General features: G+C 41.8%; 1 protein-coding gene across 1 annotated transcript in view; it reads right to left on the bottom strand.

The window, feature by feature from the left end:
* dnah5l (dynein, axonemal, heavy chain 5 like) overlaps positions 1-13852 on the bottom strand; it is a 78822-nt gene that overhangs the window by 46981 nt on the left and 17989 nt on the right. Inside the window, 10 exon segments of the mRNA XM_023973366.2 lie at positions 131-218; positions 487-694; positions 1967-2118; positions 2326-2465; positions 2839-2994; positions 3336-3425; positions 4985-5158; positions 5280-5375; positions 6011-6212; positions 6354-6473. Coding sequence (XP_023829134.2) covers positions 131-218; positions 487-694; positions 1967-2118; positions 2326-2465; positions 2839-2994; positions 3336-3425; positions 4985-5158; positions 5280-5375; positions 6011-6212; positions 6354-6473 — 1426 coding nt within the window.

The following is a 13852-nucleotide window of genomic DNA, read 5'->3' as shown; positions in this document are numbered from 1 at the left end:
TGTTGACAGGTGTAGTTGTGCGTTTACTGCTAATGTAACAGAGGTGGTTTCTTGAACCACACTTGTGTGAAAAGTAACTTTGTCCTGAGACCTGAAAACTTGCGCTGTTCCCCGAGTCACACTAACCCACCTCTAGGTTGACTACTTCTGCTGGCGACATCCTCTTTTTCAGCTCATCAGTCATCTCGTACATAGACATTTCCACTTGTTTACTTTGGCTGCAGTGAAATCAAGATAAACAGCTGAAGTGAAACTGAGAAAACAATGATACCCTGATGATTTGATCAACGATGCTGTTGTTGTTAATGGTAATAGAGAGACGATTACTCTGAAAACACCAATCATTTATTTTCCTTTGTCTGTTGGTCACTTGTTGCAAGTCCATATCAAACCATGTAATGACACTAAGATTTCACATATTGGACTAACCCAACATAGGCATAATTGACCTTTCTGTATAATTTGTAGAGCTCAGTCAGCACTCACATGCTCAGTGCCTTCCCAGCAGACCTCACAGTGTCCTCAGCTTGGCTATGAAAGTTTTGGGATGAAACGGGCATATCCTCGGGCARCACCAGCAGGGCAGTGGATGACATGGCCTGTAGGATTCTCTCGATGCGACACTCCAGTGTATCCATGGCAACCTTTGCAACTTGCTCCAGTTCTTGCAGTACTCCATATACATTCTCTATGACTACAAGAAAAGAACAGTCTGTTTGGTTAAGTCTGAATATTACTGAAAGAACACAATCCCAGATTCAATGCTTAAATCCAGCCCTGCAGTAACACACCTGATTCAAATATTTAACCCAATCCCCTCTCTCCACTGGGATTCTCTGCCTCTAACCCTATTACAGGGGCTGAGTCACTGGCTTACTGGTGCTCTTTCATGCCGTCCCTAGGAGGGGTGCGTCACTTGAGTGGGTTGAGTTACTGACGTGATCTTCCTGTCTGGGTTGGCGCCCCCCCTTTGGTTTGTGCCGTGGCGGAGATCTTTGTGGGCTATATTCGGCCTTGTCTCAGGATTGTAAGTTGGTGGTTGAAGATATCCCTCTAGTGGTGCGGGGGCTGTGCTTTGGCAAAGTGGGTGGGGTTATATCCTTCCTGTTTGGCCCTGTCCGGGGGTATCATCGGATGGTGCCACAGTGTCTCCTGACCCCTCCTGTCTCAGCCTCCAGTATTTATGCTGCAGTAGTTTATGTGTTGGGGGGCTAGGGTCAGTTGGTTATATCTGGAGTACTTCTCCTGTCTTATCCAGTGTCCTGTGTGAATTTAAGTATGCTCTCTCTAATTCTSTCCTTCTCTCTTTCTTTCTCTCTCTCGGGGGACCTGAGCCCTAGGACCATACGTCAGGACTACCGGGCATGATGACTCTTTGCTGTCCCCAGTTCCACCTGGCCTTGCTGCTATTCCAGTTTCAACTGTTCTGCCTGCGGTTATGGAACCCCTACCTGTCCCAGACCTGCTGTTTTCAACTCTTAATGATCGGCTATGAAAAGCCAACTGACATTTATTCATGATTATTATTTGACCATGCTTGTCACTTATGAACATTTTGAACATCTTGGCCATGTTGTTTTATTCTCCACCCGGCACAGCCAGAAAAGGACTGGCCACCCCTCATAGCCTGGTTCCTCTCTAGGTTTCTTCCTAGGTTTTGGCCTTTCTAGGGAGTTTTTCCTAGCCACCGTGCTTCTACACCTGCATTGCTTGCTGTTTGGGGTTTTAGGCTGGGTTTCTGTACAGCACTTCGAGATATTAGCTGATGTACAAAGGGCTATATAAAATAAACTTGATTTGATTTGATTTGATCATAATCCTCCTAATGGGTTATGATTAGCTGAATCAGGTGTATTACCACAGGGTTGGAACTAAYGCCTGCACACATACTGTACAACCGTCCCCAGGACTGGAATAGGAGAACCCTGTCGAATTGTACCAGTAAACTACAGAGTGTTTCTCTCACATCTGTCAGTGTTGAGTGATGTCCAGGAGAGAGTTGTGAGCCCTGGGGAGAGAGAGTTCTCCACGTGTCTGATGAAGGGCTGCATCAGGGGGAGGAGGATGGGAGGGATCCTGGATAAGACTGCTTCAAAGTCCTGCAGCATTTCCTGTAGCCTGGGACAAAGGGATTTCACTATTAAAACATCCTCTGTGATACCATGGGCATTTTTGCTTCAACTGTTGTAAAAAATAGACATGTATTGTACATTAGACCCATAGTCAACACCTGGTCACCAAACCTGGTCCTGGSAGATACAGGGTGTTTTGGTTTAGTTCAACACTTGATTACTGAAACACTTGATTCAATCAATARTATCTCACCTGTTTTGCTGGGCCTTCAGCTCGACTTCTTTGGCACACATATTCAGGATCACCGTTGGGACCGCGACGCCAAGCTTATGCATGCACTTAGCCTCATGCAGAACCTCCAGGACCAAGGAGTCAAGATTAACATATATCTTCTGGGCAGGTAAGAATCACAATATTGAAGGGTGAGTTAACAGAGAGAAATCGGAGAGGGTAGGCCTAGCGGTGAAWAGCGTTGGGCCAATAACRGAAAGGTTGCGGGTTCGAATCCACGAGACAACTATGTGAAAAATCTGCCGATGTGTCCTTGAGCAAGGCACTTAACCCTAATTGCTCCTGTAAGTCGCTAAGAATAAGAGCGTCTGATAAATGACAAAAATGTTAATGTAAATCTCAAATTTGCACAACACACGCTTATATAATGTTGACATTATGAAAAATAATGCAAGGTGTTGCTTTGGCCTCTAAGTAAAAGGCCATTGTCTGAATATAATGTYGACATTAGCAGCACTTTGGAATGGGCAGAACCTTTGTTTCTGGGTCTCTGACGAGCAGCGATGCATTCAGGCCGTGACGGCCCATCTCCACGGCTTGGCTCCAGCCTCTGTGGTACAGGAGCTCGAACTCAAGGAGAAYGGCGGCCATCTTGTTATAGCTTCTGATCACCTTCCTCATCTCAGGGGTCTGCCAGACAAAAAGAGAAGCATGAGTCTCTGTAACAATATCTACACGAGCATACTGCTCAGAATGAAGCAATGYACTGGGCATGCATTCTAAATATAATGATAGWATAGATGAAACCGTCTTTTTCTTTGGGGACCATACAAATTAGGTACTGTAGATATCACATTTCATTGATGTCACATTACATTTAATTTCCTTTGATTTGCTTCCCACACAAAAGTATGAATTCAGAAGACACAAAGTTGGTAAAGTGTCAATCCAAAGTATCACATCTACCTAATTTAGGGTTACATATGAAACAAAACAATTGAGGAAATGTTATTGAAATTGTAAAACACTACCTTTAGAATGTCCATTTTGTTTTTCAGGATAGACATAGGTAACTCAATCTTTCGGAATAGTTGCCGCGACCACATAATCTTCCCTGCAACCTGCCAGAGAGAGAAGCATTTTAAAACTTATGAAGACCAAAAAGACTCTTGACATACTGTATGTGCTGACTGTGTTCTTCACACTGTATTTGTTTAGTACGCCTTAAATGTCTGAAAAGGGATAAATGCATTAGATCAGGGCTCTCCAACCCTGTTCCTGGAGAGCTACCCTCCTGTAGGTTTTCACTCCAACCCGGCTTGGTTCTAACCGGATTCATCTCRTCAACCAGCTAATTATTATAATCAGATGTGAAAAAAATACAGGACGGTTGCTCTCCAGGAACAGGGTTGGAGGAGCCCTGCATTAGATCCTCTTTCATACAGACTGTGACATTAACACCATAGTCATCCCACATCAAATGTAACTGAGGAAGTGCTGCATAGCTCTATGGGCAGCCAGCAAATGTGCGAAATGTATTTTGCAGTAGCCACAGAGGTCTGAGTACATTATACTATAACAAAACAGTGAATGAGACATGACCTTTTTCAAGGGCAGTCTCGCAAAAAGACGCATTCTTGCATTCTAACTACCCGCTATTCAAAGCGCTCTGAACAAATTAAGGGAATCGTTCACAAACATTGGCACATTCTAAAATCCGATGATAGTCTCGGTAATGTGTTTTCGGACCTTCCCTTRGTCGTATTTTCGCGGGGSAGAAATCTCAGAGACCAATTGGTACACTCTGATTTACCACCCCAAGATATTCCTGAACAACGTCTATTTGCGCCCCTACTGGATAGAAATTACAAGTGTAATGGCTGTGCTCAATGCAATGGCACTTATAAATGCAGATCCTTCAAACACCCACAAACAGGGAAATCGATCCCAATCAAAGGTGTTATTACGTGCTCCACTAAGGCAGTTATTTAACCTTATAACTTGTTCTTGTGGTAAAAACGATGTGGGTAAAACAAAGCGTGAATTAAAAGTACGTATCTCAGAGCATCGTAGCACCATTAGGTGCCAAAACTTGACCTACCCAGTTGCGGCTCACTTTTTGGAGGCAGGGCACTCGATTTCGTCTCTGCGTTATATTGGCATCGAACATGTCACCCTCACTAGGAGAGGGGGTGACCTTGATAATTTATTGTTAAAACGAGAGGCTKCCTGGATCTTTAACTTAAAGACCCTTGCTCCCTTCGGTCTCAACGTGGACTTTGATCTGAAGCCATTCTTGTGATTGTTGTGACTTTGCCATTGTGGTTGTTTGTAGGCTTGTGTGGTCTTAAGTGAGTCTATGATCGTATGCCATCCATTTGTATTTATTGTATGCTGCTCTTTCTATGCCATTTTAATATTTGAGAAATTAACCAATGATATTAGGCCACTCTTGGCCATGATTACAGACACCTGTGTGTCTTGACACTATATATAAACGAGTCATCCCGCAGTGTCTGTGATTGTACCCTGATGAAGACAGCTTGCCTGTCGAAACGTTGGTAAATTAAATATTTTTTGCATCTGAGCTCCTAGAGTGTGCGGCTCTCCTTTATTTTTAAGAATGCTGGAAGAAAAACACATAATTCATCATGAAATGCTACCAATTTGCTGGACTCACAGGAGGCATGTTTCGCRGAATGGGAGGGTTGTCCTTCTGCTTTTGATAGAGCTTCCTGACAAGCTCCAGGTCTCGGCTATAGCGCTGCAGTACTGCCATGTATTTGTCTGTGAGGTCCAGCTGCTTACCGACGCCATTCTCAAACTTAGAGAGGAGTTCAAGCATTCGCTCAGTCTAATGGTAGAGAAAGAATTCAGCGAAGTGAAAGGTGACCAATCATCATAGAAGCATGCTTTACAATTCGAGATTAGTTGGTACCCTTAGATGTCATAGAGACTTTTGGATCAGAACTCACGGTTAGTGACTGCTCAAACCAGGTCACTAGCAATGACTGGAGAGACTGGAAGAGTCCTTGGATCTGGAACTTGAACTCTGTGTAGTCACTGTCAAACTGAGCAAAGAGCAGGATCTGTAGCACTCATACAATTCAGAGACAATTCAATACAATGCTTTCGATCAACTTAAAACCCTCACAGAAACCATTTTATTACAATTTCATGGAGTTATGGCAGTTGTACTAGCCAGATTGATCMATTGGTATTATCGTCTGTTTTTACAACCAGCACGTCATCATACATTTGATATTAAGGACTCAATCATGGACACTCTCACTCTGTTTTCTGACTGGCTGCTTGCGCTGCTATTATTTGTTGCCTCTATCTGTCCATTTGGCTATTCAGTAGTGCTATGCTACTTGTATTGTGGTCTGACACTTTGTCGTTTTCTCTTGTTCTGTTGTCTGCCCTTAACATTGTTTGTGCCATGGTGTTTGTTGCCATAGGACTCTCTTCATGTAGTGCGGCGATGCCTTTCTTGTCGTGATGTGCTTTGCTTCCACTGTCTGTCTGGTGATGTATCTGTACTGTTGCCAAGTGTCTTCCGTCGGTGTTTTATTTTTATCCCCGCCCCCTGCCCCACAGTAGGCTTTATGTCTCTTGCCAGGCAATCATTGTAAATGCAATGTTTTTCTTAATTGACCTGCCTGGTAAAATATAGGTAAAATATATAATTAAAATAAAATAGTACCTCCAACTTGCGGTGGTCAAGCACATTGTAGGTCTTGGACTTGGCGGTGGTCACAATGGTCTGATAGCGAACAAAGATCTTTTCGATCCCCTCCACTTTCATGTGTTGCAGAGATGCGAGGTCCTCCAAAATGGAGGCCATGTCTGCAATCTTCTCCAGTCGCTTGCAGAATGTGTCGAATTTGCCGAAGATGTAATTCTCACTGCAGTGACACAGATGAAGTGTTTATTTGAGGTGCGCTAAATTCGTTTTTGAACTATTTTATTGGTAAAACTGAGTTTATTGGTAAAACTGAGTTTTTTCCTATTCTCAGGTAACTGAGAATAGGAAAAGAAAAGTTTACCTGAACTCAAACTGCTTGTCGTTGGGGTTGTCCCGAAGCTTCTCTCGTACCCTCTGGAAGCACAGCTGATACTCCTGGTTGAGCTGTGTGCATTCTCTGATCCTCCTCAACATCTCGTTTCTGAGAAGAGACATGCCATAGACGTCCTTCAATAACACTGTTTCATATGCTAACAAATAAGGCATAGAAATCCTTCCAAAGTGTGAATAATATAATTATACTATAATATTTATTTCGCAATAGTTGCTTGGCACAGACACAGGTTTACTTTACTTAAGCACAACTTTAAACATAACCTCACATGCATCACCATAGTTGTTGATTATTTGGAAGCTAAAATGTCAAATTAACTGCTTTAATTTGAATGTCCTCTAGAATAGACAAATGTACTTATGAATGAAGCAACATTTTTCAGAGTAGATTTGTCCTGAAATATGAGCATAGTACTGTAGTTTACAGAGTCTTTGAGTTGGAAAACAGGGCCACTTTCTGCAAGTAGTTATTGGGTGACTTATAATATTGCTTGCATACCATGACTGTGCTGAAAAATTGCCTGCATTCCTACTTCAATTTCAGAGGCTTACGTACTTTACAGAAATAGGTCGAAATGGTTTTATAGCTGCAGTTTGTTAGATTGCAAAATAAATCAATATTTTTCATTCAGGGTTTAATTTGTCACACATGGAGATTGATTAATATGGGGTATATTTATATGTATAATGTGGTATAATTATGGCATACAGTATATATACAGTGGCAAGAAAAAGTATGTGAACCCTTTGGAATTTCCTGGATTTTGCATAAATTGGTCATCAAATTTGATCTGATMYTCATCTAAGTCACAACAATAGACAAACATAGTGTGCTTAAACTAATAACACAMAAATGATTATATTTTCTTGTCTRTATTGAATACATAATTTAAACTTTCACAGTGTAGGTTGGAAAAGGTATGTGAACCCCTTGGCTAATGACTTCTCCAAAAGCTAATTGGAGTCAGGAGTCAGCTAACCTCGAGTCCAATCAATGAGACRAGATTGGAGTTGTTGGTTASAGCTGCCCTGCCCTATAAAAAGCACTCACAAAATGTGAGTTTGCTATTCACAAGAAGCATTGCCTGATGTGAACCATCCCTGGAAGAAAAGAGATCTCAAAATACCTAAGATTAAGAATTGTTGACTTGCATAAAGCAGGAAATGGTTACAAAAGTATCTCTAAAAGCCTTGATGTTGATCAGTCCATGGTAAGGCAAATTGTCTRTAAATGGAGAAAGTTCAGCCCTGTTGCTACTCTTCCTAAGAGTGGCCGTCTTGCAAAGAAGACTGCAAGAACAMAGCGCAGAATACTCAATGAGGATAAGAAGAATCCTATAGTTTCAGCTAAAGACTTACAGAAATCTCTGGCACATGCTAACATCTCTGTTGACGAGTCTACGATACGTAAAACACGAAACAAGAATGGTGTTCATGGGAGGACACCACGGAAGAAGCCACTGCTGTCCAAAAAAAACATTGCTGCACGCCAGAGGTTTGCAAAAGAGCACCTGGATGTTCCACAGCACTACTGGCAAAATATTCTGTGGACAGATGAAACTACAGTTGAGTTGTTTGGAAGGAACATACAACACTGTGTGTGGAGAAAAAAAGGCCCAGCACACCAACATCAAAACTTCATCCCCACTGTAAAGTATAGTGGAGGGAGCATCGGGGTTTGGGGCTGCTTTGCTGCCTCAGGGCCTRRACAGCTTGYTATCATTGACGGAAAAATSAATTCCCAAGTTAATCAACACATTTTGCAGGAGAATGTAAGGCTATCTGTCCTCCAATTGAAGCTCAACAAGTTGAGTGGTGCAACAGGACAACGACAAAAAACACAGAAGTAAATCAACAACAGAATGGCTTTAACAGAAGAAACTATGCCTTTTGGAGTGGCCCAGTCAGAGTCCTGACCTCAACCCGATTGAGATGCTGTGGCATGACCTCAAAAGAGCAGTTCACACCAGACATCCCAAGAATATTTCTGAACTGACATGGTTTTGTAAAGACGAATGGTCCAAAAATCCTCCTGACCGTTGTGCAGGTCTGATCCGCTCCGACAGAAAATGTTCGGTTGAGGTTATTGCTGCAAAAAGGAGGGTCAACCAGTTATTAAATCCAAGGGTTCACATACTTTTTCCACCCTGCACTGTGAATGTTTACACAGTGTGTTCAATAAAGGCATGAAAACGTACAATTGTTTGTGTGTTATTAGTTTAAGCAGACTGTGTTTGTCTATTGATGTGACTTAGATGAAGATCAGATCAAATTTTATGACAAATCTACACAGAGAATCCAGGTAATTCCAAAGGTTTCACATACAGTTTTTTTGCCACTGTGTGTGTGTGTATATATATATATTAGTAATACACATACAGTTGAAGTCGGAAGTTTACATACACCTTAGCCAAATACATTTAAACTCAGTTTTTCACAATTCCTGACATTTATTCCTAGTAAAGATTCCTGTCTTAGGTCAGTTAGGATCACCACTTTATTTTAAGAATGTGAAATGTCAGAATAATAGTAGAGAGAATGATTTATTTCAGCTTTAATTTGTTTCATCACATTCCCAGTGGGTCAGCTGTTTACATACACTCAATTAGTATTTGGTAGCATTGCCTTTAAATTGTTTAACTTGGGTCAAACGTTTGGGTAGCCTTCCACAAGCTTCCCACAATAAGTTGGGTGAATTTTTGCCCATTCCTCGTGACAGGGCTGGTGTAACTGAATCAGGTTTGTAGCCTCCTTGTTCGCACACACTTTTTCAGTTCTGCCCACAAATGTTCTATAGGATTGAGGTCAGGGCTTTGTGATGGCACTCCAATACCTTGACTTTGTTGTCCTTAAGCCATTTTGCCACAACTTTGGAAGTATGTTGGGGTCATTGTCCATTTGGAAGACCCATTTGCAACCAAGCTTTAACTTCCTAACTGATGTCTTCAGATGTTGCTTCAATATATCCACATATTTTCTTTCCTCATGATGCCATCTATTTTGTGAAGTGCACTAGTCCTCCTGCAGCAAAGCACCCCCACACATGGTGCTGCCACCCCCGTGCTTCACAGTTGGGATGGTGTTCTTCGGCTTGCAAGCCCCCCCTTTTTCCTCCAAACATAACAATGGTCATTATTGCAAACAGTTCTATTTTTGTTTCATCAGACCAGTGGACATTTCTCCAAAAAGTACGATCTTTGTCCCATGTGCAGTTGCAAACCGTAGTCTGGCTTTTTTATGGCGGTTTGGAGCAGTGGCTTCTTCCTTGCTGAGCGGCTTTCAGGTTATGTTGATATAGGACTCATTTTACTGTGGATATAGATACTTTTGTACCTGTTTCCTCCAGCATCTTTCACAAGGTCCTTTGCTGTTGTTCTGGGATTGATTTGCACTTTCGCACCAAAGTACGTTCATCTCTAGGAGACAGAACGTGTCTCCTTCCTGAGCAGTATGACGGCTGCGTGGTCCCATGGTGCTTATACTTGCGTACTATTGTTTGTACAGATGAACGTGGTCCTTCAGCGTTTGGAAATTGCGCCCAAGGATGAACCAGACTTGTGGAGGTCTACAATTTTGTTGCTGAGGTCTTGGCTGATTTCTTTTGATTTTCACCTGATGTCACAAAGAGGCACTGAGTTTGAAGGTAGGCCTTGAAATACATCCACAGGTACACCTCCAATTGACTCAAATTATGTCAATTAGCCTATCAGAAGCTTCAAAAGCCATGACACCATGTTCTGTAATTTTCCAAGCTGTTAAAGGCACAGTCAACTTAGTGAATGTAAACTTCTGACCCACTGGAATTGTGATACAGTGAATTATAAGTGAAATAATCTGTCTGTAAACAATTGTTGGAAAAATTACTTGTGTCATGCACAAAGTAGATGTCCTACCCGACTTGCCCAAACTATAGTTTGTTAACAAGAGATTTGTGGAGTGGTTGAAAAACAAGTTTTAATGACTCCAACCTAAGTGTATGTGAACTTCCGACTAAAACTGTGTACATATACAGTGGGGCAATAACAAAAGTTTATCTCAATACCTTTGTTATATACCCTTTGTTGGCATGACAGAGGTCAAAACGTTTTCTGTAAGTCTTCACAAGGTTTTCACACACTGTTGCTGGTATTTTGGCCCATTCCTCCATGCAGATCTCCTCTAGAGCAGTGATGTTTTGGGGCTGTTGCTGGGCAACACGGACTTTCAACTCCTCCAAAGATTTTCTATGGGGTTGAGATCTGGAGACTGGCTAGGCCACTCCAGGACCTTGAAATGCTTCTTACGAAGCCACTCCTTCGTTGCCCGGGCGGTGTGTTTTGGGATCATTGTCATGCTGAAAGACCCAGCCACGTTTCATCTTCAATGCCCTTGCTGATGGAAGGAGGTTTCACAAAAAAATCTCAAAATCTAAATCTCTCCATTCATCTGTCCTTTACACGGATCAGTCGTCCTGGTCCCTTTGCAGAAAAACAGCCCCAAAGCATGATGTTTCCACCCCCATGCTTCACAGTAGGTATGGTGTTCTTTGGATGCAACTCAGCATTCTTTGTCCTCCAAACACGACGAGTTGAGTTTTTACCAAAAAGTTCTATTTTGGTTTCATCTGACCATATGACATTCTCACAACTTCTTCTGGATCATCCAAATGCTCTCTAGCAAACTTCAGACGGGCCTGGACATGTACTGGCTTAAGCAGGGGGACACGTCTGGCACTGCAGGATTTGAGTCCCTGGCGGCGTAGTGTGTTACTGATGGTAGGCTTGTTACTTTGGTCCCAGCTCTCTGCAGGTCATTCACTAGGTCCCCACGTGTGTTCTGGGATTTTTGCTCACCGTTCTTGTGATCATTTTGACCCCACGGGGTGAGATCTTGCGTGGAGCCCCAGATCAAGGGAGATTATCAGTGGTCTTGTATGTCTTCCATTTCTAATAATTGCTCCCACAGTTGATTCTTCAAACCAAGCGGCTTACCTATTGCAGATTCAGTCTTTCCAGCCTGGTGCAGGTCTACAAATTTGTTTCTGGTGTCCTTTGACAGCTCTTTGGTCTTGGCCATAGTGGAGTTTGGAGTGTGACTGTTTTGAGGTTGTGGACAGGTGGTCTTATTACTGATAACAAGTTCAAAACAGGTGCCATTAATACAGGTAACGAGTGGAGGACAGAGGAGCCTCTTAAAGAAGAAGTTACAGGTCTGTGAGAGCCAGAAATCTTGCTTGTTTGTAGGTGACCAAATACTTATTTTCCACATAATTTGCAAATAAATTCATAAAAAATCCTACAATGTGATTTTCTGGATTTTTTTCTCATTGTCTGTCATAGTTGAAGTGTACCTATGATGAAAATTACAGGCCTCTCTCATCTTTTAAGTGGGAGAACTTGCACAATTGGTGACTGACTAAATACTTTTTTGCCCCACTGTATATATAACACACACACACACACAGTAACCAGTCAAAAGTTGGGACACAACCTACTTATTCAGGGGTTTTTCTATATTTTACTATTTTTGCGACATTGTAGAATAATAGGGAAGACATCAAAACTATGAAATAACACGTGACCTGTTTCACGGGTCACTACTAATGTAAACTCTTTTTAAAATAAAAATGCGTTTTTTGGCAGAAATGCCTTCTCAAACATGTGAACTTTTATATGCCTTTATAACAAACTTGTATGCCATCTGGAAATACKAATAAAATTGTTAAATACAAGCCTAGTTGGTTTAGCCACGGAAAAAGTGAGCAACMTTCCCGCTAGCCATGATTGGTTAAGATAATGAGTCGGCTGGACATGCCGAGAGATGAGTTTGGATTGGTCTGCCATATAGCACGCTTCTGTCAATTTCAGCTGGTCAGTATGTCTAGGTAATCCTGTCTAACACTGCTTTTTTAAATTTTTTAAATGTATCGCTTTCTGAAGGACTGAGTTTTGAAATCAGTGGAATTCGAGTATGATAGCTAAGGAGATGGAGAAACACCTGTCTCTGGATTATGTCTTCAAACTAAGGGCAACCATCGCATCCGACAGGAGACGCGTCCAACAATGAATGATGTATACGATGTATATGTATAATGATGTAAGATAGTCTAGCTAGATACATTTTCAGATATTACACGTTTCTAATTTTGACAGAAAGAGCTATTTGCTTGGTTAGCTATAGTTTATCAAGTTTATCAACTTCCAAAGCCAAATTTCCTCAACTGTAGGGAATGATATACCATTTTGTAGCGCTGCGTCTCTACTTTTATCCAATGTAAAAAACACAATTGCATATTTTGCTACATAAGACCGATTTGAAACAAAGGGGGGGACAGGACGACTGCACCGTATTGAGGGGGGATGGATGGGCCATGTATCGCGAGATCTTGGCCAAAAACCTCCTTCCCTCAGTAAGAGCATTGAAGATGGGTCGTGGCTGGATCTTCCAGCATGACAACGACCGCAAACACACAGCCAGGGCAACTAAGGAGTGGCTCCGTAAGAAGCATCTCAAGGTCCTGGAGTGGCCTAGCCAGTCTCCAGACCTGAACCCATAGAAAATCTTTGGAGGGAGCTGAACGTCCGTATTGCCCAGCGACACCCCCGAAACTGAGCTGGAATGGATGTATGGGTGGGGCCAAAATCCCTGCTGCAGTGTGTGCAAACCTGGTCAATAACTACAGGAAACGTATGATCTTTGTAATTGCAACAAAGTTCCTGTACCAAATATTAAGTTCTGCTTTTCTGATGTATCAAATACTTATGTCATGCAATAAAATGCAATTAATTACTTAAAAATCATACAATGTGATTTTCTGGATTTTGTTTTAGATTCCGTCTCTCACAGTTGAAGTGTACCTATGATAAAAATTACAGACCTCTACATGCTTTGTAAGTAGGAAAACCTTCAAAATCGGCAGTGTATCAAATACTTGTTTCCCACTGTATATATATTGGGTTCACTTAGAAATGTCCTTGTTTTGAAAGAAAAGCACATTTTTGGTCAGAAATACAGTGTAGACATTGTTATTGTTGTAAATGACTATTGTAGCTCGAAACGGCAGATTTTTTAATGGAATATCTCGTCGGCATACATAGGCACATTATCGGCAACCATCACTCCTGTGTTCCAATGGCACGCTGTGTTAGCTAATCCAAGTTTATCATTTTAAAAGACTAATTGATCATTAGATAACACTTTCCAATTATGTTTGCACAGCTGAAAACTGTTGTACTGATTAAAGAAGCAATAAAACGGTCCTTCTTTAGACTAGTTGAGTATCTGGAGCATCAGCATTTGGAATGCTTTTCAAACAACCTTGAAGGAGTTCCCACATATGCTGAGTACTTGTTGGCTGCTTTTCCTTCACCTCTGCGGTCCAACTCATCCCAAACCATCTCAATTGGGTTGAGGTCAAGTGATTGTGGAGGCCTGATTTGTTTAACTCTTTTTTGGTTACGACATGATTCCATGTGTGTGTGACTGAGT

This window comes from Salvelinus sp. IW2-2015, linkage group LG27 (genome assembly GCF_002910315.2).
Source record: "Salvelinus sp. IW2-2015 linkage group LG27, ASM291031v2, whole genome shotgun sequence".
Lineage (NCBI taxonomy): Eukaryota > Metazoa > Chordata > Actinopteri > Salmoniformes > Salmonidae > Salvelinus > Salvelinus sp. IW2-2015.
This window is presented reverse-complemented; position numbering and strand designations above follow the sequence as displayed.